Source organism: Motacilla alba, chromosome 7 (assembly GCF_015832195.1).
Source record: "Motacilla alba alba isolate MOTALB_02 chromosome 7, Motacilla_alba_V1.0_pri, whole genome shotgun sequence".
Lineage (NCBI taxonomy): Eukaryota > Metazoa > Chordata > Aves > Passeriformes > Motacillidae > Motacilla > Motacilla alba.
In genome coordinates, this window is record NC_052022.1 from 10260501 (window position 1) to 10287305 (window position 26805).

Here is a 26805-nt window from a genome sequence, read left to right on the forward strand (position 1 = left end):
TCTGTCATTTTAAGCCTGAAAGTTCAGGGACACTCTGAAGTTATCCTGTGCTTAGCTTAAGGGTGAACATGAGACAGAGTCAGCTGCTTTCCATCTATTTTCCTTCTCCTTGGGGAGTCCTGTTCCTCCCTAGAAGAGAAGGCAGCCCTTGCTTTGGAGATGGAGGAGAAGGTCTAACTCTAGGAATGGAAATCTGGCTGTGTATATGCTGATGGTGTTGAGTCTCACCAACAGTGGTTGCTGCTTTAGAAGTGGTCTAGAGAGGGAATGATTTCATTTAGAGCGTAGTTCATTCATTTTCTCTCCATAATGGGAACTGCTCACTTGCATGTTGCCCGACATCCTTTCTCCCAAGCACCCTGTGGATGCAACACCCCACATGGAGCCAAGCACCTGATTACAGACCTGGTTTATTCCATCAGGCACAAGAGGGCACTGTTAAATGGGGTCTCTTCTACATGAGAGGTTGCCTGAAAGAATATGAGGGAGTTTATCATATCTCCATGCCTGGGAGCTATGGCAAGCAATTAAACTTTTTAAAGTTGTACTTTAGATCTGTCTCCTCTGGTGCTGTAAGATGCCAGCAGCACGGGGATGTATTCATTGTGTAAGTGAAGCTAATAAAGGACACAACCACTGTAATTTACCCATAACTTTGCAAACACAAAAAAGGAACAAGAACTTGCCTCATCTAGTTCTCACCCTGCATCCAGATTCTAGGCATCCTCCAGCTTTCCTTGGTGAGAAGATGAAGGGGGGGTAGAGGGTATTTTTCTAAGAAACAAAATTTAACCTTGCACAAAGTATTCCTCTGTTTTTTGGGATTTTGTTCGTTTGTTTGTTTTTGGGGGGTTGTTTTGGTTTTGTTTTGTTTTGCTTTTTTTCTTTATAAGTGGTACCAGACAGGCAGTAGCCAATACTGATTTAAAATATATTTTCTCAGCACAGGGCTAGATTATGGAACTCTCTGCTACAGGACACGTAGAAGTCAGAGTCCTAGCACGACCTGAAAGAATCTGAATGTGTTCCTGGACACCAGCAAATGCTGAGTCTTCAAAAGGGAGCAGGCTTTAAAGTAGTGCTCCAGGCACAAGCTTTAACAGGGGAATATTTTAGGAAATAGGGTTAAGCCATGTTGCAATATGAAGAAAGAGCTGGGCAGCCTGACTGGCAGAGTAACTTGGCACTGCTGAGGTGATGGCTGTGAGGCTAACAAATACTGATTTGGTGTTCCCAGGCTTCTAAGGATTTGTTTCCTACTTGGTAAAATTTCCCTTGTGCTGACAAAACTCCTTGTATTGCAAAGATCAAACAATTTCTGTATTTCAAAGAAAGAAAATCCACCAAAGAGAAGGACCAAAATGTCCTCTATTGCTTTTACATCTTATTATTAGTATTCCACATTGTAAGCACTTGAAATGCTGTTTCTAGCATGGCCCATGTGCCAAAGTTCTTAAATAGTTGCTCAGTTGTCCTGTGAGCAAATGGAAGCCTTCACACTTTGCTCTCCAAGTGCTTTCTCCTCCCTGGTTCCCAGTAGGTTAAGATGTGTATGAATAAAATACACAAATGTGTAACATAAAAATGCTTTGGAGAAGGTTGTGTTTAGCAAAACAAATGGCCTGACTTGGCAGTTGGTTATTTGTACTGCAGGAGGCCTGTGGAGCCCCACTGGGTGAGGTATTTTCACAGGTCTATAAAAGAAAATACTTTGCTTTGGGGAACACCTTCTGCCCCACTTGTGTCACAGCCTAGAAGTGGAGTTGGACTGTGAATTGCCCCTTTTATCTTGAGTCAATGAGCTCAGCTAAGTGCCCCTATCTAACTTTCTTTGGTGTCCCAAACCCTTCCTATAGTTATTTTCTTACTTGATTTCTCCAAGAACTACACTGATACAAACAAGATTAATTCCTGGCTTCTGCTGGTTGTTGGTAGAGCTGAGAAGTGCATTTACTGCCTTTAGGAGCGCTATGGTAGCCTCATTCTTCATGTGGATGATGCACCATGTTTTACCATGTTTGAACAGGTAAATGCCATTCAGTGTGTGAGGAAGGGTATGGTAAGAAGGCAGATCCTAGCTTAAAGTAAATAAAGCTTCACCTTCCAGCTAAAGGAAAGTTGGACATTTTTTTCAAGATTTTCTAAAGAAAAAATTGATCCTGCAACAAGAAGTTGGAGTTAAAAATAGAATATCAATGGGAATATCACAGGGGGAGGAGTCTGTAACTTTCCAACCTGCTCTCTGGGTTGGAGAACTCACTGTGTCGGTGGTAAGTGTTTGCTCTACATGCTTTTAAATGCCATGGTGGCAGAAGTGGATTTGAAGCATATGAAATGTTCTTGGTCTTCTGTAATTCTTGGTATGTTGACAGAGCAGTTAATGAAAGGCTGTTTCAGCTGACCAGTTGGAATATGGATAGAGAATGTGCATGTGGTGAGGAGATCTGCATTCAATTACCCTCCTACCACAGACTGGCTGCAGACAAGACAATTATTCTGTGCCTCAGTTCCCTAATTCTAAAACAATGAGCTTCCTTTGTCTGACTTGTCTACGTAGAGGAGATGCTCCTTGGGGCACTGATTGTCTCTTTAAATGTTTTTATGTTTTAGAGTTAATACAAAGCAGCTCTGGCTATCTGAGTACCACTGGAATTTTCCTGCTCCTAATCAGAAGTGGTTAATTAGTCATTTTCTATCTTTGTGTTTAATTTTTGTTTTCCTTATCTAATATTGGCAAAAATGTTTTTTTCTTGAATAACAGTGTTGCATTTGGTTTTGGAAAACTGTCTCACGTGATGTCTTTATTTCCTTTTTTTCCCACTCCATCACAATTTAAGAATGTCAGCAATGGTAGTCCAAACTGCCATACTAAGCCACACAGACAAATTTTTCTTAAACCAAAAAATTTTGTTCTAAACAAACACATATAACTACCACTGCAGAGCTGCTTCATTGCCAGTTATCCCCCTGTGCATAAAGTTAAATTGAAGCTTTCAGAGCAGATTTGAGAGGCCAAAATATTAATACCCTAGGTGAATTTTAATGCAGTTTCTTGTGCACATGTTTTATTCACATTAAAAACATCACTTTGGCACAGAAGCCACTTGGGCTGACTTAAAAATGTTTGACCAGATAACAAGGAGACGTAACAGTCACTGGAAGCATTTCCAACTTGGGATACTTAATTAGACCTTATGACTGAAAATTCTTATGATCATCAGAAGATCAACATTCCAACATATTCCTGGTTATATTTATTAAGTATTTCCTTTTTTGGTCCTAAGTGTGAATGTTTGAAACAATGTTAATACAACCCACTTGACTTCACTGGCACATTTTACAAAAGGAGGAGGAAAAAATGTGGAAGCCACTGAAAACTAAAGAGTTCTTGCTTTGGAGAAAAACAAAGTTCAAGCCAGTGCTACAGACTGGCTGGAAGTCTTCCACAGCTTTAAAAGGAAAATACCCTATTGAAGGCTCTTTTCACAAAACTCCTTTACTTCCTTTGAATAAAAGAGGAACCAAGCACACTTAGCAGTGTGTATAACACATTTCTTTAAGAGAAGCCAGCTTTATCTTCAAGTCCCAGCTAGTTAATCTGCTCAAAGTCATTTTTAACTTAAAGTCTGAGAAATCTGACACCACCACAGGGACTTAAAGCTTTTAGTCTAGATGGAATTTGCTGACAATACTTTCAGCTAGGGCACAAATAAAGACAGATTGGTTTCTCTCATTAAATTTGGTAAAAATGAATGTTTTCCTCTTTCAGGGAAAAAAAAAAAAAAGAAGGGGACAAGTATTCATTTTCTCTCTCCCTAGATCTGTAAACTGGACTAGCTACATCTACGTGGTACCTTCAGGTACATGTGCCATAGATGAATGATGGGCAAATACAGCTGTTTTGGTAGTGCCTGGGAAATCCTGCATTCCCCTCCTGGAGGGGAGCATTCCCCTCAATAAGTGGCATATTTTCACCTGCCCTGCAATAGACATCTGGCCATAAATCCAGAAGCCTGGTATATCTGCAGCGTAACTGGGGTTGGCTTCCAAAATATAGATAGTGAACTACTTGTATAAAACTCCTGCTGTGGGAGGTTGGAAATTCCAAATGTGCACTGGAGCATGGTCAGGTATGTGCTGCATTCACAGGTAACTATATCTTCTTGCATTTTTACTGTTTGTGTATTGGTTGATAGCTGAACAGAATTTCCTGGCAAAAGCTTTTAATTACAAATGCCACATTACTCTCCCATAACTGTTGGGAGTAATCAGTTACCTAACCTGAGCTTTGTCAACTAACAACAATTTTATTGCCATGAATTAGGCAAACTTCAAATATATCTCTCAATTTATCATGTTTACTTCTTGCAGGCAACAAATCTGCGTTATATAACACTTGCCAGACATTGTTTCTATCGCACTGCTCTTCACTTTCATTCCCAAGGGTTGAGGTACTTTCATTCTGTAGCTTTGCATTAAAAAGAGGGGGGGGGGGGGAAAAGGAGAGAGAACAATAAAATAAAAATATTGTGCATCTCTGTAATTATGCTGTAGCCATGTAGCCATGACCAGTGCTTCTTTCTTTAGGCTAGAAATTGAGATTAGAGACTGAAGGTTGTAATAAAAGTAAATTATACTCTGTAGCTGGCTTGGCTGGTCTCTGTATGCACAGCAATGGGTACTAACTCCAGATGTAATGGAAGCTCTCCACTGCAGATTATTGAGAAGAATATAACTATGCTTTGGTAGAAACAGTAATAGGCATATTTGCTACATTTTCCCAGCTTCTGATGCATCTCAAATTCCCCCTGTCAGTTTGAACTCAGCTCTGCTGAAATGAAAGCTTTAGGAGAAAAAACTGTCTTCCCCATTCACAGGCACTGTTCCCATTTCATGAAAAAGACACAGCTAACGGCACAGTACAGAGTGGGAAGATCTTCCTTTTGTTGATTGTCTTTACAGTAAACCATAAGAAGGTTTCTGTTGGATATTAGGAAAAGGTTCTTCACCCAGAGGGTAGCCAGACACTGGAACAGGCTCCCCAGGGTAGTGGTCACAGCACCAGCCAAACAAGTGTTTGGACAATGCTCTCAGACTCACAGCGTGACTATTGAGGTGTCTTGGGCAGGGCCAGGAGCTGCACTTTGAAGACCTATAGGTCTCTTTCAGCTCAGGATGTTCTGTGATTCTGATTGATTTGCAGGGTCAATCTGTTTCTCTATGTCCATTTGCACAACACTGAGGAACCACTCCCTTTATCTACCACATGAAAACCAATAGCACCCTGCTGGTGGATTTCATTCAGCAACAGTCAGAAGTAGTTACTGTTTTTGATGCTGTAATTTATGAAAGTTGAAGTTCTCTGCCACCACCTGTGGCTTTAGAAAAATGAAGATGCAGAATATTTGTAGTTCAACCAAATATTTGGTCTGCTAGTCTGAACAGTCTGTTAGTTTGAAACACAAGTTGTGCAATTTAGTTGTGCTATTAAAATCAATCAAATTGCTAGATCTTCCTTGTTTATTCACTAGCTTATTTTGTTCCAGCCTCTAAATGCAAGATGATAACACAGCTGCTGATTTTCCAAATCTGAAATTTCCCCAGCAGCCAAATGCTTACAGCCCTGTTGCTTCTTTCCATCACACACAGAAGTATAAAGGCTCAGATACCTGCACAAGTCACCAGATAGGCATGAACTACCTGTGTGGTCTTTTGCTGGCACATCTAATCCAGTTTTCTTTCTCCTGAACCGAATAAACTGATGCTGGCCTAAATGTTGTATGTCACTGTTAGTACTACTACTATCGTGTCTCTCTTGGCTTCCTCCCTCCTTACATACTCAATCTCTATTTGCAGCATGAAACTCACAGGCTTTTAATGCTTTCTATGTTCACAATCAGCAAAGACATAAGCAGGATGAGGATGATAATTTAGTCTGCCTGCAGATTTGGGAAGATATTATAGAGGCTCACTTTTTAGAAGATTATTTTCTAATCTCAAGAGGCTAGAAACTGCAGTGCTCTTTAAATGTGTGCTTACATTCTGAAAAAAAAACCAAAACAAGGCTCTTGTGTCAGAAAGAGAAGAAAGAATGGGCTCTGGGAAATGTATAAATGTGCTCCTTTCCGATAAACTTAATTCCCAAATATCTTATTCTAGCAGTTTCCCTGCTTAATTAGGGGTCGTATCAGGAACAAGCCCTAAACTTAAGCAATTTCTGGAGCAGAAGTGTAAGTGAGAAGGCAGCACATATCAAAATACAATGGTGTTTAGATACCTCCTGAACTTTATCCTGAAAGGAGCCTAAAGGATTTTACAGAAAGATTTCCATTGAAAGAATGAATGGGGAAGAAAGCACCAGGCAAAAGGAGAGGTTATCTTTACTCCCTCTATGCAGTGCTGCTCCTTGTTCTCCTAATCACCCGATAATCATCTGAACCCCGTAGTTCAGCTTCAGTAACTCACTTTTCCTAACACTTCAGCTGGGTAACTTCATCCTTCACTCATTTCCTGTGCCCTGCCCTACAGAAGCTATATGAGCTCTCTGAGGGTTTTGTTGGTTACAGTCCGTGGCTTGTAAGCTACAAAAATCTAAACGTAGGTCAAGATGAGTTGAAATCTTTTAAACACAGCCAGCCTCCGTTTCCTAAACATGTCCCTGGAGCAGCTGCATGGAGGATGTTTACAATTAGAAAACAACCCTCAAGCAGCCAGTTCAGAATGCACAGGATTACTGTAGCCAGCAGCATTCATTAAATGTCATATCTGAACTTTCATTATCTTGAGCTTGATCAGATTTAAGATCAGCATCTAAAGAAGTGAAACTATTGATTTCCAGCATCCTAGAGGGCTCTGAGGACAAAGGCCCAACTAGAAGATAAGTGGTCCCAAAAGGACTCTGGGGATGAACTGTGATTGGACTTTGTTATGTCATTCTGGTTTCTACTAGGATGGGGATCCCTCACTTTTTTTTTTTCCTTCTTAATCTGACTTGTGCAATTTAAGAAACCAACAAAGCAAACCCAACAAAAAACCCAGCAAAACAAAACAGGAAAAAAGATGAGCTCTGCTGAAAATGAGTCAATCCCTTGAAACCCAGCAGGGGCACCGTCTGCTCTCCTTATGGAGCTCAGTGGCTTTCATCACGATTCAAGTGTCTCCTACTCCTCCCTCTCAGCTGAAGGCAGATGTGGGTTCACTGGCAACACTGGGCCTTGTTCTTTGTGAGTGTTTAAAGCCTGAGCAATCATTTTAAATTGAAAGCAGAGATGGTGATGCTATTACAAGATTGTCTAGAGCAGCAATTCCCAACTGGTAAGACATGAGAATATTTACAAGAAAAAGGTTTCATGAAGTCTAGGCTAGAAATCAGCACAGAAAAGCACAAGCATGATGCAAACCAGCATCTTCTTAACAGTTAAAATATGTTGAGAAGAAAACTCCTTTCAAGAAGGTGTTGGCAGTACAGTCTTCAGTCAGACCATGGAGAAGGTCGAAGCAAGCTTGTCCCTGGCTCTGTGTGACTCTTTGGTTTTCATGTACTTTCTGTATTCTAATGCCAAATAATCATTTATCTGCAGAAAACAAGTGTTCATACCACAAGCATCTTGCTTTTAACAGCTCATGTGCTGATGGGTGTGTAGCTGTGGAACTCTCTGTGCATGCACTGCCATCTGAAATCCACTATAAACAGACAGTCATGCACGTCAGCAAAGATCAGTGGTGGATTTGGGCTAAAGAGAAAAACATTTGGCAATCCAGAATTTGCCACAACCATGCAGTGAGAAGGAAAAAGCCCACGAGTATCAGTCTAGCTGGATATAACCAACAGGGAGAGAGGTTTAATGGAGCAAGTGAGGACTGAGGTACTCAGAACCTCTGACAATAGAATAACTTTTCTTTAGGATTCCCTTTTCAGTGATTCAGGTCAAAATAAAAATAAACAAATAAATAAGTCTCTATTAACCTATTTTCAAAGTCCTAGAGCCTTTAAAACAGCAAAGGCATCTGTTCTCCTAAGAGTCAATCTAAAGGAATTAGGAAAAAGAAAACTAACACTGCCTCCTCCTGAAGAGTTAGCAACTCAAATTTCCCTCAGTGCACTCCCATGGTACTGCACCTGAAAAAGCCAAAAGTGATGGCTGTAACTTTTCATGGACTCATGCTGGTAAGTGCTCTCATTCTTCACAGAAGCATCAGGAATGATGCACCAGGAAAAGGCAGCATCCTGCACTGCCTCCATGTACAGCCTACTTGGGTTGCAGGACACGTGCTCAATCAATGGCAGAAAAATTCACCTCAGAATCAAAATGGAAAACATTTGAGGTCTCTGCAAATATAAAACTCTTGACATCACTGCAGCCAAGAACAGCTTTACTGTAACTTGCTTATCTTGGCCCCATTTTTCTGAGTTGATGGCTGTTAAGATGAAACAGTGAAGGAAGAGAAAGTATTGTAGCCTGGGCTGTGGTTCGCTCCATCACCCTTAAAAGTATCTTAGTGCCTGGTGAGGAGGCAGGTTTTCTACTGCTTGTACTTTCCTTCTTCTGTAGCAGTTCAGAGCCATGTATTAACACACCTAGCAGCAATCTGCAGCACAGAAGAACATTAGAGGACAGAAAAGCTTAATCCGTAGAACTTGGGCTTTTTTGTATGTCTGTCCTCATATTATGTTTATGATCTGGCTGTAAGTCCATTTCAAATAGGCAGTTGATTGGGTTTTTTAAATGTGCAAATGAAAAAAAAGTTAAAATATCAGGATAAAAAGGCTTTAAGTTCGCAATGTATGTGATTATAGTACCTTTCCTCTTCACGGTCTCCAGCCCCACATTATAAAACAGCAGTTCTAAGGTCTTATTGCTGAAGAGGATTCAACTTGTCCCCATCTCGCATTTGCTATTCTTTCTACACTACTTTAGCACTTAACACAATTAACTGTAAACGGTTTATTAAAATAAATCCCTTGCCCCAGATTTGGACATCCCTAGGCAGATGTGCCAGAGCATGGGCCCTAGGCAGGCCCATGGTGGTGGGGCAGGCAGGGACAGCCCCGAGGCCCCCGTGTGCCTGAGAGAATGCCCTGTAGCTGGCATCGGGGCACGGCACGGCAGGGCTGCAGCTCCATACGCACCCCTACACTCCCCATACACACCCCTAGGGCATCCTATCCCAGTCCCATGCAAACCTTCACATACATCCTCTGTGCTCTCCCCTATATGCAAGCTATGCAGTTCCTCCGGAACACACACACTGAGATCTCCCATATGTACCTCATTCCCATCCCATGCGAGCCCATAAGCACATTCCTCTACACTTCCCATACATGCACCCCATAGATACAAGGTCTGTAACTCTCACATCCGCACAGGCTCTGCAGCGCACAGCTCATAGGGCACCCATGCGCATCCCCACACACTCCTCCATACACCTCGCACCCAGATCTGCACAGCCCCATCCGCAGCCGCTCCACACGAGCTGGGCTGGGCCGGGCCGGCCGTGCCCCTCCCTTCGCTGGGCTCCCCCCGGACCCCCGGCCGCCTCCACCGGGAAGGAGTGAAGGGCAGCCGCGCCCACCGCAGGCGGTATCGCCGCTGGGCACCGCTTCCCCCGCGGGCTCCGCGCTTCCCTCGCCGCCGTCGTGCGCGGGGCAGCCCAGCCCAGCCCGGACCGGCCCAGCCCGGCCCGGCCCGGCCGAGCGGCAGGTGGGCTGCGGCCGGAGCCGCAGATCCAGGGCTGGGCAGCTCGGGGCGAGGCGGCTGCGGCGGCGCTCCCCGGAGCCGTGGGGCTCTCCCTGCCGGCTGCGCCCCGGGACGCGGAGGGAAGCCCGGGGGCGGGCACGGGTGGGGGTACCGCGGCATCCTCCGCAGGGGGAGGTGAAGTAGGCGGAGAAGGAGGAGGAGGAGAAGAGGGAAACCTGCTTCTCCGGAGAGACGAGGTAGCGGCGCTGCAGCGAGCCAGCCCAGCGGCGCGGGCTGCGCGCACATGCCGGGCTTGGAGCACCGGAGCCGCGGGGTTGCTGCGGGTGTCTCAGCCCAGCTGCCGTCCCTTCCCCGGCGAGAGGGTCAGCTGGGCTACGGCAGGGAGGAGAGCTCACCTACGGCTCCCGTCCCGGAGTGCATTAATCCCAGAGCAAGCAAACCTGGTAGTAAGTACTTGTCATCTTTTATGTATGATTTTTTACAGTTTTATTGTTCTCTACTGGCAGGTAGCAAAGGATTTCTAAGATGAAGCATTTATAGGCTCGGCTGTAAGGCTAATCTCTCTGGCTCTCTCTTGGCCTCCTGAGCCTTTCAAATATAGAGATGCATATGTGGAGGCACATGTAGCAACATTCCTTCACTACACATCTACATCTTTAATGTTTCAGACAAAATGCATGTACTGGGATTTTTTTTTTAACTTCTGCTGTTCTTAAAGTAATTTGTATCATGTTGCACAACATGCTTAGTCTCAGAGAAGAATAAATCCTGGTGACACCACTTAAACATCCTGCTTGAGGATGGGGGATGGAGATGAATGTTTAAAATCATTAACTTGGCAGAGGCGGTGAAATCACTTCTCTGCAGGCTGCCTTCTATGGAGCTACGCTATGGAGCAATATGTTTTTGGGGATTCTTTGCCTTTTAATCCTCTTTCCTGTATGTGCACATCTGGACTCTGGCCTGGCACTGCTCCCTGCACTCGGGCTGGAAGGGAGTGGCATGGCAGACTAGCAGGGGCTGGAGACCAGGGATGAAAAGACAGGGGATCGTTCCCTCTTACACTTTAAAGATTTACACTTTTTCCCTTAGTCTTGTCTTCTGCAAAGTAAATCCACAGGAATACTCCTAGAGTCAGGAAGTGGAATCAAAAGTGTATTGAAGGCTGCATTATTCTCCCTACAAAGGGAATGGCTGAGAGGATAAGTGCAAATACCTGATTCCACACCCTTCTTCTAAGGGATTTGGAGGGTATGAGTGTGGAGTTACATGATATGCAGAAGGTGTGTTCCTCACTAAGACTCTACAAAATTATGCTACCTCTTTGTGGAGTGCTGGAAATGCCTTTTCTGTCAGTGGAGCTGTAAGAGAAATAGTAATTTCTCTGTCATTTTAAATCCCTAAGAGAATTACTATCTTTCTCCTACTTCCTGCACACATCTTTATCTTAATTTATTTTGCTAATGACTTGCATTGTTATTTGCAGAATATGATATGTGTCTTCCTGTGCAACTGTATGTTTGCTAAGATGTTTCTGGAACTAGGTTCTAGGAGCCTTCTGTTTTTAAACCAAAATATTATATTTACTAATAACTGAATATTTAATTTTCATCTGGCACATCTCCAGTATTTTCTGTTTCCTTAAGTGATACTATTCTTCTGTAGCTGGTCACTGTGTGCTCTGCAGTTTGTAACAAAGTGCTCATAATAACACATTTTCATAGTACACTAATGTTACACCCATCTTAGCCTTTTACAAATGAATGCTACAGGACAAATGTTTTAACTCCAGAAGTAACTGAAGTGATATTGTTGGTTGTAGTAGGAGAATATTTGCTACCAGAGGACCAGCCACTAGAATGATAGGCAGGATGTCCTGTGCTGGTGTGTGACCTTGTACTGGCATTTAACCTTTTTAGATGGACATGAGCAGAAAGGAAATGCCTGGTTTAATAAACATTGCAGCTAGAATTTTATATAAACGTGGGAGGCTCACACCAGTTAATGGCACTGACCCCATTTTTATTGGTCTTGTAGGGAAGTCTTAAAAGGTCTGCTGTAAAGAAAGTTATAAATCAGATACTCTGCTGTTGCAAGCATGTGTCCATAGCTTTAGTTGCCCTGCTGCATGGTGCAAAGGAGAATGAAGGAAATAATTCAGTAAAGTTCTGTTGGTTTGCTTGTATAATCCTGAAAGGGAATTTAGAAAGTCTGAAATAAGATGAGATTACATATTGCCATTGGCTTAGGTTAAATGTAAGAGACGCATAATTTTTCACCAGTTTTTGGTCTGTTTCATGTTCTCTGTTCTCCCTGCTCCTCCTTTAAGTTCATTAGGACTTCCTCTGGGCAATGATCTGATTTTTACAGTCAATCAAAATCCATACCAATATCCTTATGCAGGCCAAATACACTGTACTTAGAAACACTATAAACTAACAGCTACAAATTACTTTCAGAGCCCTCCTAAAACAAAATGCAGATGTAAATAGAGCTCAGAGCTGCTCCAAATGCTGCGCCTTAAAGCTGTGGATGTCTAAATCCAGAAATGTGCTCAGAAGCTCTATTTGAGAGCCGTGTAAGGAGATGGCTGAAGTTTCTGGTTAGACTCTGGAGAGCTGGTAGCCACAGTCTGTGGCTGTTGGACTCTTCTGGGTAGTTTGAATTCAGGTCTGAGCATGGGCTGGAAGTGATCCTGGTTTTGCAGACAGACTCATCTCCTTTCATTCATAAACTTGTCAAGTACATAATAAAACATGCTGTGGTTGTTTGCTTTCGCTGTGTTCAGAGCTGTACTCAATAGCTTTTTCAAACTTTATTCCACAGGTATGAGTCAGGAGTAAGGAAGCTAATTTTTTTCTTCCCTTTGCTGATTACACAGTTTTCTCTCTTTGATGCTAAATTACTCTGGGTTTTTTATGACCTCCCATGGAAGGTTAGGTGATCCTTTCTCTCATGGCTCTAGAAACACCTTGCTGCACCTGTTGCAGTAGACTTTTTCACTTTTTCTGTGGCATCCACTATACCAAACAGGATCTTAGCAAGATTTGTACAGCTGCCTTCATCCCACTGATGGGAATGCTTCCATGATGTGCATTAGGGCTACATATGTTGTTTGGATTTCAGCACTGGATGCACAAAAGATATGATTAATCTATAGTGCTGAAAAGGATTCATCAGTGAAGCCAGATGGTTCCAGGTAGGATGGACTCTGGAGTTGTTTTTTTTTTTTAATTTAGCACAATTTTAAATGTCATCCACGTTGTCTGGATTTTACTCAAATCTGTGTCTTTTACAGTATGGGTTTTGCTGAAATCTGTGTCTTTTCTGAGAAATTGTATGGGGTCCATGGAGTGTGCTAGAGCAAGGTCTGTCTCTAATAATGTTTTCATTATGCCTCTCTACAGACAGAAGAGTAAACTAATTGCCAGACTAACATGTCATTTGGCTCTGTGAACAAGCTACTGAACACTAACTTATGAATAGAAACTTGAAAGGCTCATTAGCAACCTGCTACATGAAAGAAATGCCAAAGTGAAATGAAAATACATTTATATTCCTGTTGTTGTTGTTGCTGTTGAAGCGGATATAGAATTCCAGTTTAGTTTTCGTGGGAATCTTAACTAATTTCATAAACTTTTTTTGCCCCTGAACTTTCAGCAGCTGCTCCTTATATAAAAGCTAGGAATAACTAGTTCTGCTTTAGTAGGAATGAAAGGAGAATTGAGCTCTATAGAAATGAGGAGATTAGAGCTCCATGAGGCATATACCCATTTAATGCTGCTGGGAAGCAAACCTGCTTGAATAATCTTAACTCTCACTTCTGGTGAGCAGAAATTCTAGGGGAAAAAGAAAAATTCCCTTAGTGACTTATTAACAAAGGCTTTTCAGGTTTGCTGGGATTTATCATGTGAGCCTAATCTACCTTTTGTTCATCCAGTTGGCAGGCTTTAAGATTTAAAAGGGTCTGCAGAAACTCCTCCTCCAAACTCCTTATTTAATTAAAGTGGCTTGGTGCATTATTTACTTTTAAGTCTTCCATTTATATGGGAACAATGAGTTTGGGTTAACATATTGTAAAATATTTGTGAATGCTGCATTACAAGCAGGGAAAAGAAACAAACTGGCTACACCTTCAAATTCACACTGACCTATATATGGGTTCAGTGAGAATGACTGAAAGTGAGGCTAGACATATGTAAATGCTAAAGTATAAACACAGGTGTGTAGCTCTACAACAAATTTGTCTGCCTCTCTAGGTGATTTAAAGGGCCTGGAGGTGAGTTGGTTTCATTTGCTTCTCTGAGTGTCATCGGATATGCAGATCAAGCTTTGCACATACCAGTAATTTTTTATATTTTGCTTTGGTAGTTCATCAAAGACAGACTGGTAACTGTAGTTCTCTCATTAGCTCCCCCAGTTCCTTCTCCTCCCCCACTCCATTCATCCCTGTAGCTGTGAGCATCGAGTTGCAGATAAAACGACTTCTGAGAGAGCAATGGGATGCAGCTCTTGCCAAAGGCAATTAAGTGCTTAGGATTACAGTGTGCTTTACAAAGTGTGTTCTTGCTGAATCCCTTTCCTCTTCTGTTTGCTGGCACTGAGCAGTTTCTTGGCACTTACCTTTGTTATAACAAGTCTGAGCATTGCAAAACTTCACTGCAGCATGTCTAGCAAGCTGCAGTGTCTTCTGTTTTGAGGATCGTCTTTCTGGTGATTCTTTACTGGGAGGCAGCTTGACCTCATCACCTTTGCTGTAATTGGATTAAATTCACTCACTTGCCAAAACACGACCAGCTGACAGCATATTAATTCTTCAGACTGAAGTGCTGTTTTTTATGCATAGGTTCCATGGTACCAAAGGCATTTTTAGGGCTTGTGATGTGCCAGTGTGTCACAGGATATATAATTGTCACAGAGGGATGTTTTCAGTTATTTTCTTCATCAGAAAATGGTTCAAACAGACCACACGTTCTGTGTGAAAGTAGAAGATCTCACCTGTGGGAGAAGAAATTACTTGCCCTATTTGCCAGTCCCGTGCATCACTTGCTGCTTCTTGTGAAATGTGATAAACTGCTGAGAGCCCACGGACAACCTGGCTGAAGAAAATGAGTGATGGCATGTGCTGTTTTACACACTTACTGCATTTTATTTCTAATTATTGCACAGCAGGTTAAAATCATTATTTTGAGTTTTACTGCTTTTTTTTTTTCTGTTATTCTGCAGCAATCCTTTGGAGGTATTTGCAGAGTGGCAAATACTACTCTGGATGGTATCTAGACAAAAGAAATGTACCCAAAAAGGATACTGGAACTGTGTAGTGAAGGATAATCTGATCACCAAGCCTGTAGTTTCACCCAGAGACCTTTTATATACTGTTTAAACCAGTGTAATCCAGCTTTCAGTGGGAACCACTGCTAAGCAGCAAAAATCACTATCCTGATTGTTAACCTCAACAAAATGTTAAAGGATGAGTGAGTAATGGGGAGACCAAGGACCAAGCTGCAAATACTGTTACAAAGAGGATTTGGGAGACACAGTGGTAGTCTCTATGGCACAGGCACTCTGAGATATTCCAAATAATAAAAGGATCCCAGTTTTAGCTTTTCTTATCTGCCTGGAAGTACTGCAAGTTTCCTGTTTGCTGCAGGGGCCTCTGAGAGCTGTGTTTTGCAGGCAGCATGGGCCAGAGGAACTAGAGCCCCGAGCTCTGTATTCCGAGCAGGGCATTGTTGCACTTGATTTCAAGGTGATGTTGCTTTCTCTAAATTCTACAAACTGATGAAGATTTCCGGTGCAAAACAATAGGCAAACAAGGTGAGACAGAGCTGTGAATTTTCCATATCTTCTAAATGATAGTCACAATTTAGTTTACTATGTGAATGTGCAGTGCAAATAGTAACCAGGATGCCTGCTTTAATACTCCATTATAAAATGCATGTAGTTGCCTAATATTTTTGGCAGTGTTGACTATTAAGAAATTGCTTGTCTCCTAATGGAAGACATATATAATAATTCCATTAATTCTTTATAATAGTGCAAACAGTTTGTTAAATACTGAAGTAAAGGGTTTTTTCATTCACATGTTTTATGTCATGTAATTGGAATCAATTTAATTTAAAAGAATTTAAAAAACCCTCAGAACCAAAATACTGACCATCTCTCCTGGACAAAGATTAAGTCTGACTGGATGAAAAGAATGAAGTATCAGGGCATGTTCTGTACAAAGCACTCACAAAGTCCAGGTTAGACATACACTGTATGTTCTTACACTGTTGATTGTATCAAAAGGAAAGTTAGAAACCAAAAGTAATAAGCAAGTTGTGTTTAAAATACACAGGAAAGAGAAATTTGTCAAGAATGGGCTGCTTTATTTAGGCTATTTACCTCAGACCTTTTAGGATCATAAACTTTCCTTTCCTTTGGTGAAGAAGAAGGTATTAAGTCAGTGCTTTGTGTCTGAAAGCGTTACTGACTCATCACTAGTTCAAATCCAGCCTGGTTTTGGAGGTGAGAAACCTCTTCTGTTCTGTGCAAGTTTACAGCAGAGCTGTTGTGGGTTAGGCTGTGTAGCACAGGCTGCTGCTGCTGTTTTCAGAGCTGACATTGTGGTCGTGGTGGCCTCGGGGGTGTATCATGGGCAGAGCCTGAGAGAACATCGCAGAGGGAGCCCTGGCTTGGAAACAACAGCTGGTGTCTCACCCCCAACATCACAGCAGTGCAGTTCCTCTGACCTCAACAGGGTTGCAGCATTCATGGTTTTCAGTGACGTGGGAGCAAAACTGGGCCTATATTCTTTTAACTGGTCTATTTAGCAGCTCTTTTCCATATGCAGTCTCCATGCCAGTGACAGGAGCTTCCTGGAACTGACAGCAGACACAAAAGACCCTCTTCTCTAAACCACTGGACCTTAAGAATTTTGAAAGGATGTTACAACAAGCCTCATAATACACCATTGTCAGGCTCTCTCTGAAGAGGCCTGCAGTGGTATCATACCTCTAAGCTTTCCAGAGGGGGTGTGATGACCCCACATGGAAAAAAATACAAGAGTAATGGTTTGGGTGGCTATGAGGAATTTTATGGTACTACTTCCCCTGGCTGTAACTTGAGACCAGCTGGAGGCATTTAGTGCTAACTGAACTCTATATAAAGAGGCAGGCAAATATCTGAGCATGCATCCTGCAGGTTTTTTAAGAAGAGCTCTTGGCTTGTGAGTCTGTGCATTCTGGCTGCCTCTTTCTCACAGACAGGGGAGTGGTGAAAGAAGGTTTGTTTTATTTTCTCCTACTTTTCCCTTTCTTCTTCCCACTCACTTTCCTGTTCCTTTGCAGCACAGCAGTTTTTCATGTTGCTGTGAAAGTGTCTGTGCTTGCGAGTAGAGTGAGCGCATTTGAATGGAAGAGGCCGTGGGTTTGGGAAGTCTTGAGCTGCAGCATTCCCAAGGGAGGGGCAGGATTTGCATTCTGTCCCTCAGCCCTGCTCAGGGATGTGCCTGAAGGTGTGTCTGTGGAACGGCAGTGGGTATCCAGGAGGGAATCCCCTCACGGTGAGGGGCGGGCGCGGTGCTGTGCAGGCCTGACCTCCTGCCATGCTGCCTTCGAAGCGCTTCCCGCCATTTCACCTCAGCCCCGGCCTGTGGGACCAAGGTTTGCTGCGACCGAAGGGGAATTTTGCTCAAGCTACGTGCTAAAATCTGCCTGAACACCGGGGTACTTATTGATCAAATAATCCCATCTTGTGCAGAGTAAAAGTCAGTTTCATGTGTGTTTTCTTAAAATGCTTCCAAACTCAGTCAGCAGAAGCATTGTTCCTTCACTTTACCTGAAATTGTGCCATTATCAGGTTCACCTCAGTTGACAAGAAAATGTTGAGTTCCCATTCAATCGATTTAGTTCTTCCCTGACACAGAGCTCAGTTATATTCCTTTTCCAAGGTATTTCCAAGCTATAGCTGTGGATGTTGATGTGGCCCTGGTTAGCCTGAGCAGAAGGGGGGGCTCGCTTCCTGACTGGACCACAGTGACAGCCAGAAAATGAGGTTACAAAAATAAGGACTTGCAGACACCTCACCAGCAAGGACAGTCGGACGTGGTCAGATAATTCTTCAGGTAAAATAATGTGGGCCTTGTTCCATTCTCCATGTGTGCTATTGACCTTAATGCAGGATCCTCTAACTGCAAATGCTTTACCACTTTTTTACTTTTTGCTTTGTCTCAGAGGGAAAAAGTAAACCTAAATGTGTAAATAAGTTTTAACATTGTTGTTACATTGATTTTATATTATATTGTACTTTGCTGGACAACTGAGGTAACCTTCTTTGAATTTGCTGGTCATGAGCACTGCAGTTCATGAGCACTGCAGGATTCTGTGGGTTTGTTACATGCACATACACCTATAATACAGGTATATTGCATTAGTAATGTGTGGCTATTGATATCGGAGTAGGGGACTGTAGTAACAAGCCTACTCACTAAATTGCAGAGAAGAAAAATGCATGATGTTTCATGTCTGTTCATGCCTTTTGTGATTTCTGTGATGAGCTTGCAGTGCTAGGTCCTTTCTAGGTGGTTTTCTTACAAGTGTAAGGTTTTGAGACAGATTGTGCCGTGGACAGGAACAAGAGAACTTTGTGAAACTTGGTTAGTTTATCTGTGTATATAGAAAATTTTTCCTGAAGGGCCAAACAAAAATATTTTAAAAAATGTATGAGTAACAAGATAATGAAATAAATTGAACATCAAAACAAAGGACTTATTGTCTTGAAAACAAGCTTGCTGTAATTGCATTTCTTGTGAGGTTTTTTCTTTTCTTTTGTCCAAGCTTATATTTCACTTACAAGACAGGAAATACAGCCTTGCTGATTACATTTTTAGAGTTATAAATAACTTACCATCTTCAAAGATGGTGTTAATTTTAAAATGCTTCTAAAATGAAACTTTGATGAATTAAAAATTAAATTGTGTGGGCAAAATAATTACTTACTGTACTGTGTCTACAGATGTTCAAGGTGTTTTTAGGGAAAGGGTGTTATAAGAGAAGTTCTGGCACCTGTAACTGGTCTAAATTGTTTCATTTCCTTTTCTTTGCTGGTTGTATCTGTCCCTGTCCCATTCTCACCCCTGTCATGAGGTGGAATGAATATGTTTGCTTTCTATCACCTTGCTCTGTTGTTGGGATCATTGCTTATCTTCAGGAAGTAGTGTGATGTTTGCAACACTATGTTGACCTAAAAAATTAATAACTTTAGAACTGCCTGAGTGTTCCAGTTAGCCCACTGTTGTGTCTGACAAGTTAACAGCAGAGCCTCCAACAGCTGTTTCTTGAAATCCATTTCTCTCCACACATCTCCAGTTTCCACAGCTCTTCTCTTAAGGATATTAGAGGATATGTACCTGTTTAGTCGTTTAAGTGTCTATTTATGGACCTGTTGACTAGAGTTTGTTTAATCCCTTTTTGAACCCATGAACATCCTTTGCCTTCAGAGTCTTGCGTGACAGCAAGTTCCAGAAGCTTGTAACCTGCTGGATAAAATGTCCTTTCTATTTAAATGAGTTGGTTGCAGTGAGTACTGCCTTGTTCTTGTTTTGTAGGTTGGGCAAACAACTGTTGTGCATTTAGTAGCCCATGAGTTTTTTTTTATACCTGGTCATATCCACTATGTGTGCCTTCTTTCTGAACTGAGGACTCCCAGCCTTTTTAGTAGCTCCGTTTCCATCTGGTTGCCCTTTTTGACAGCTTGGTAATGTCCTCCTTAGTATGTGGAGAGCAGATCACAGTACTAAAGTTGTGGGAGCACTCAGGCTGTGAGGAGTGGCAGAAATGTCCTGCCTTCCTCTTTTTTCTGAGGATTCCAATGATGTTGCTGGCTTTTTTTTGACTGCTATTGAACACTGAACCGATGAGGGCTTCAGAGGACTGTCAAGGATGGCTCTGGCTTCCAAGTCGGAATGTTTAGTATTGATACTGCCTTGAGGAATTACTACACCAAAGCCTATCTGCCAACATTTTCCTCAATCATTTAATTTTGTTATTTATAAACATGCTGAGTAACACCAGTCCCAGCACTGATCCCAGGAATTGCTGATTTCTCTCCATCTTAAAAAGCCTGTGAAGCATTACTCTTTCTAATGTTCACTCTCCTACTTCAATGAATTCAGACTTGCCAGATTGTGGTTTCCAGGTTCCCTACACAGCCCTTCCTGCAGCTGGAAGTTATGCAGGCAGGATCTGTGATTCTCAAGCACAGAGACTCTCTGTAGCTCTGGCTTACATACCTTGGCTAGTGGTCTGTGAATTCATATTTGAGTTTCTTCAGAACTTGTGTGAAAATTGTTTTGTCTCAGTGCTTTATTAACATCTAGCTTCCTTGTTCGGTCTGGTATTTCCTGATTTTACTTCAGATTGGTTTGGTTCCTCTACCAGATTTGCAACAGAGAGTGCATTGGATGTGGAAATCTCCCCAAAGATTTCATCAGTAAAGGCTGATGTAAAGAATTCCCTGAGCTTCTCTGCTACAACTGTATCATCCCTATCTGTGCTTTATACACCTTTGTCATCCAGCAGCTGGACTGCTTTTCCTAGCTAGTTTCCTGTCCTTGATGTATTTCAAGAGCTGTTTACTAGCACGGTCATCTTTGTTTGCAGGCAGTTTTTGGATTGTCTTTTAGCCTTTTTAATTTCCTGCTTACATTTTACTTGCCATGTTTTATGGGCTCCCCTGTCTGTACTTATACAATCCATTTTCTATGAGCTGACCTATGCCCTGCAATACTCTCCTAACTCTCCCTGAGTCTTCCTGCTTTTTGAACTGCTCCTTTTGAGTGTTCGCTTTTTTTTTTTCTTTTTTGACATCTTTACACTATTCCCTTTCCTAAAATTAAATAACTGTACATAGGTTTTGTTTGATGACCCTTACATCAGGGCGTTCTTTCTGTTACTTAACAAGTAGCCTTTATAATTTTCTCTGGTTTGGATGAAAGTTAGAAGTTTCTTTTCCACTGGAAAGCTGTATATGAATCTAGAAAAAAAGATATTATATCCTCCCTTTCTTTTGCACAGGGGCTAGTACTGAGTATTTCTGAACATCCTTGTTTGTTCTTGGTGTACAGCACCTATTAATATTGTAATACTCTCTGGAAGCCATCTATCAAAACTGAAGGGCACAAGCTTTGCATGAAACTGTTTGGTGCTAATGGAGCTGGATATTTTATTACCTTTTGCATGCATACAGTATGTGCAGTGATGAAAACTTTACACTTCTGAAATCCTGAACTAAATTATATATAAAATTCAAAACCTACACAGTTGAAACATTCAACAGGAAGATAGCCCTGCTTTTCCAGTTTTGCAGACATGAAAGAAAACCTGAAGGAGAACACTGTGGTTATATGAGAAGTCTCTGTGGACATGTTTACAAGAGCTCAAGTGTGTTTATATTCATTCCTGTGCAATTACTGGAGGATTGTCCATATTCCATAAAACATGTGTATGCATTTAAAGGAGGAGCACAGGTGTTTACTCTCTACAGATGCACTTTGAAGGACTGCTTGTACAGATGCAATCCAGCATTGAAACAGAATATGCAAACAAATTATTGCTGATTAATAGTGCATGGCTAGTTGAAGCTAATATTAATCAACAATACCTAGGTACGTGAATAAATGTAGGTACTGTCTTCTCTTTACCCTGACCACAGGATTAAAGTGTTTGTGGTTTTTTAATTTTTTTTTTTATGCGGCACACCCTGTCCCCTGCTAATTGCAGAATGTCTAGCATTCTGTAAATGGAAACACATACATTTGCAGAGTTCATATTTTTGAGCCTTTACTTAACCTGTGAGTGCTGGACCCATCTTGCTTCAAATCTAGCTGTGTGTCTGTGCTTTGTTGTTGAAACTCTTGGATTCAAGCCTGGTACATTTCTTCCAGGACCAGAAAGCTGTTGGAAATGTATATGCTATCTCTGGGTGATGACTTTAGCGATGAATTGCTGGAGTTCCCCATCCTATGATGAGTTAAATAATGAAGCAGAGTTCTATATTTCTATAGTTATTGAAAAAAAAAAAAAAAAAACCCAAAAAAACAAAGTGAAATTGTCCAGAGCAATTTCTTCATCAAAGCTGACTGAAGTAACATCTGTGGTGAAAACCTGTGCCTCATCACTTCATTGTGACACATGCAAGGAGAATGATGTTAAGTGAAACAGTTGCTTGTCATGGAGAGGGACCGATCTTCATGATACAGAAGACTTCTTACACTCCTGTATCTGACTAACCCATTCTCTTGAGTGATTTCTTATCAAGTGAAATTTATGTGGCTGTCAGGATCTTTTGTGGTCCTTGACTTTTGTGGAGGGCTTTAGCTGTGGCATTGTTCTCACTGTCAGGCTTCAGAAGGATTTTCATGGTTATCTAGAGACCATCTTCCACGTTGCAGATGGATTGGCAGGTTTATATAGCTACTGCAGCCAGATTTCACTTGTTTGATATTTAGATATCAATAATTTCAACAGGATAGTTCATTGCTTTCAAATAATTTTTAACTGTACAATATGTTCCTTAATTTGGATTCTTTGCAGGATCTCTACTAGAATATTTCATGATTGGTATGGTCAAATACAGAGTCCTTAATACTTTCATCACTAGGTTTCAAAACACTTTACAAAGGAGTATCAGAGAAGGAGTTTGAAAAGACTTCTGTAAAGCCTGGATAAAGGTAAGAAAGATGAATCTTCTGTTTCTATGTCTGAATGCAAAGTTGTCTTAGTCTAACTAAAATCAGTTTAGGAGTTTACTGAATAAAACTTGTGAGTGAACATGGTTGCATTACCTTTAATGCAGGCTTAGCCTAGATTTATTAAATGTACCAGAAACAAACCCAAAATAGTCACTTAGAAATGCAAATGTACCCATGAGAGTGTTTAGGTATTATCAAATATTTAAACTCTGCATGCTTCACATGCAGAATTTCTGGAGCTCACTGGAAAATCTTTTGGGGGTGAAATTTTTACCCTAATTCACTGTGAGTCTCCAATTGCAGTTCTTTTCCCTCTATACTTGAAATTTAATATTAGTTCTATTGGGTCAACTGGATTAATTAGCTCAATTAGCTTAACTGTGTACTTAGTTAAGTGGCAAGCCAAAATAATAATTTCTTCCAAAATGAGAGATTCAGCTTCTTAAACTGTTGTTACATTTGCTGTGATGACTTATTATCCATACCTGTTCTACTCTGCTGATCAAGAAGACTTTGAGGTGTTTATAAAGTAGACATGAAGTTACTACAAGCAGCTTTTGGGAGTTTGTAGCCTGAAAAAAATAACCCTCCAAATTTATTACATGGACTCCCTGTACCTTGCCCCTTCCAGATGACAGTTCACTTTCTTTCTTCTTCAAATTAGACCGTTTGAATATGGTTTGTAGGAAAACTGCCCTGCAAAGTTCCCTGTAGGAGAAAGATAAATACAAGCTTACTAGATAAATGAAAAATTTTGAGCTGTCTCACAAATATTGAATCTCAGCTTGTGAAAACAAAACCTGAGTTGAGGTCCAGTATCAGAATTTGATACTGTTATTTTGAATAGCTCTGGTTAACTTAAACCCAGAACAAGGATTGACTGCTCCCTTTTGTATGCTGGAGTCACATAGTACAGCAATTAACTGGGAGTTATGTTATGCCACCTTGCTGTGCAAACACTGAGGAAAGCTTTGTCACTGCCTCTTAAGAGTTTTGTCCAAGATGATGAACAACTGCTTACTTCTGGTGCAGAGATATATCTACAGATAGTTAGATAGATATGTATATAATTTTTCTGATGGGGAGCTGTACTGAACTGATAAAACTGAGTATTTCTGATATGTTTGTTTCTTTAATCTCGGGATTTAGTGCACTTCTGCTTTTACTCTGGTGCTTTTCAAAAGTGTGTGTCATTTCATTCATCTTGTAGCATATTAAATGGTGTTGTTAAAACAGATCTCTCAGAAAGTCGTGTGGAGTTTTTTCTCAGTTCAGAAAGATAGGAGACCATAATCTCATGTAACACCTTTTTTTTTTTTTTTTTGTATTACTATTTTTCCTCCTGAGTTGTTTCCTTTCCTCATACTGTAGAAGAAAAGCATTTTCAGCTTTAGATTTCTGCAGCTTCAGTTTCCATGGGTTTTGGTATGTGTCTGAGATAACTTTAGCATCTGGTACCTCTGGGTTTCCTCTGAAGGTACTGCTCTGTGTGATAAGAAAGCTTGTAACCCTCTCAAACTGAACTTTGTATGGGTTTTGGCTATAATATGCATATATGTATATATTTTTTTAATCTATTTTCCCCAGTCTCCAAATCATTGTCATGCCCCATTTAATTCTCTCCAGACTTTTTCAATGTCCTTTTAAGGACAGAAGTGAGGTGGAAGACATTTTCCATTATGTTTTTGTGCGTCAAACTGAGAGGCCTTGCTCGAGCTTCGAAGTTCTCCAGAATGGTAAATTTAAACCAAACACTGGGGAACAAAATGCTAATGCTGTATGCTTTTTAAAGAAAAAAGGAGGGGAAGATCTAACCAGGCCCTAGGGATCCATCTTCACTGTGCCTTATTACCACAGCTTTATCCTTTCCAGTTCCTAAAGATGCTGTCAGTATTGAACTCTAATGACCTGATTAATGCATTGGAGGCATGCCTATAGATTGTGGTATTGATATTATTTCCAGATGGCTTCCTGGCAGGCAGATTGGCAACAACATGTCATCTTTGTGGTGATGAGGAGGAAGAGTGTGGATATTTTACTTTTTATTTTAATGGAGCTTGTCTCAGCAAATAAATACCAGTCACTGGGTCAGTTGGTCTGAAAAACAGTAGTCTTGTGGTAAGCTGAATTCTGTAGATTTATTGGAGTCTATAGAGTAATACAGGAAAAGGATATGATATCTATATTGCGTGCAGAGACTTAAAAGCCCTGTAATACCTGCTCCTCCTTCAGTCAGCAGGGAGCTGTCTTTTGAAGCTGCATGTATCCTGTGCATGTGAAATCTCTGGGATAATCCCAGCCGTGTTTCTTGGGGCAAATACTGGATTTCACAGGATTTAATTCAGAGAATTGAGTTCAAGCAATAAAGCAGGCAGCAGCTGTTAAAATTCTTGAAACAGCACTGCTTAGAATTTTCTTCCTGTATTTTGTGCTTCAACCAGGCAGCACTGATCAGGCTCAATATAGATGAGAAAGGGTTAAATTGAATTACTGACAATATTCAGTGGGTCAGACTGAACGAGCTGCCCCTTTGTGACAGCAGTGTAGTGTCCTTCCCACTTTTCTGACCCACAAAGAAATTGCTTCTTTTTAGTGACAGTGTTTTGTGTTCTTGATGGCCACATGTACAGCTGGTTCCATTTAACCCATGAGACTAAAATGTGAAGTAGCTTCTTATTTTTGTTGTTAAAGCAAAGATTAACCTCTAATCTCCTTTTTCTTACATGAGGATTTCTTCCATACATCAATATATAAGGTGCAGACTTGTTGGGGAGAAGAATCAGCTGGGAAACTTGGAGTGTCACAGTGAATCTGCCTTTGGATTTGAGTCCTCTCAGTCCTAGAAAAATGTTTCAGTTGCCTGAAGGGAAAAGAGACAGATTCAATGAAGATAGATTCAATTCAGTTTGCTTATTTTTTGGTGGCATTTGCAAGCTGTGTTGTTTCACCACTTTTAACTCATTTTAAAACCAGTTCAACTGTCTGGAAAAGCTGTTGCCTGTGCAAGCAGTATCGTCCGTTTGCGTTGTGCATCACAGCTTTCATAGAAATTTCCCTAAACTTTTTCCTTTCACCTTCGTCACATTCCTGTTTCACACACATAAATGCCTGATACTGCCTATGGACTTGCCAGGGTGCAATTTTCTTCTTTCTTACCTGTTGATCTCTTTTAATGTCAGAAGAGGTTAAGGTGGAATGAGATGTGTTTTGATGACTTTGAGACCACACATGCCCCCAGTGGTTTGCACAGAAAGTGCTTTATTGGAGGTGGATGCTGTAGCTCTAAACTGTTATTGCACACACTTTGACATTCAGCTTAGGGAGAACGTTGTGCTGTTGAACTTCTAGGGTTAGAAGAGAGGAAGAAAATAAACTGCTACAGGAATAAAAGCCTTGGCCAGAGTTTCAGGCCTTAATAACAGTTTTTGCTGGGAGGAAGCTCTGAAATTACAGTGATTCTGAGCCAGGCCATGCTATAAATCTGAGATGTTGGAGACAACTTGCTCATAATGTTCTCTAAGATTTTTTTAGAGACAATGTGGTTCCTATTGCAATATGCTTCCTCATTCTAAGAGGACTTGCAGCTGATTCTACTACTACTGACATCAACAATGCTGCAAACCCTGTTTTTTCTCTTAATCAGCAAATATTTTTTCTCCTGGACCGTGAAGCAGTGGTTTCTTTTTAGACATGGGTTTCTGCACCCTACTTCTAGGCTGGTAGGGTGCAGAGTAGCAAGGAGAGGTTCATGGTTTTGGCTAAGTTCCATTTTTCTACTTCATTTAAATTCAGTTCATGACCTGTCCTTCATCAGCTTCACTCCTGAGTTCTACATTGCTTCTTTTTACAGCCAGATCAGTAAAAACACCATAGGAGTTTGAAATGATGGATACAAGACACAACATGAGAAAGCCAACTCCTTCTGCCATAGCTCTAAACCAGCTAAATCCCTAACATATGATTTGTGTCTTGTGTATATCTGGCCAAATATTTCCATGCCATAATTAATGGCAACTGCCTGGTGATCAGTTTCTAGTGGAAGGACCAGTAAAGCTTTCTTTGGGAAAGCTATTGAGGAAAACCAGTGTTCATTTCACCACTTAAATTGTCTTTTGAAGACCCACAGTAGCCTGAAAAGTACAGAAGCAACCCAAATCTTGCTCTAGTTTTGATTAAAAAATGAAATTAATGTGGACAGAAAATAGATATCAGTGTCATTGACTAGTTTCTTCCATAAGAAAATAAATTGGGTTCATTGCTATAGATGTTTGAGAGGCACAGGAAATGTCTTGGCTTGGTCCATCTAAACCAAGGAAATCTGAAATAGAGATTTATGTTCCCAATGTAATTCTTAAAATTGTGGGCAGGGAGGGA

At 41.2% G+C, this 26805-nt stretch overlaps 1 protein-coding gene across 1 annotated transcript in view; it reads left to right on the top strand.

Annotated features, from left to right (window-relative positions):
* Positions 1–9832: 9832 nt before the first annotated feature.
* MYLK (myosin light chain kinase) overlaps positions 9833–26805 on the top strand; it is a 198375-nt gene continuing 181402 nt past the window's right edge. Inside the window, exon 1 of the mRNA XM_038142902.1 lies at positions 9833–10144. Coding sequence (XP_037998830.1) covers positions 9982–10144 — 163 coding nt within the window. The 5' untranslated portion in view covers positions 9833–9981. The remainder of the gene's footprint in view (positions 10145–26805) is intronic.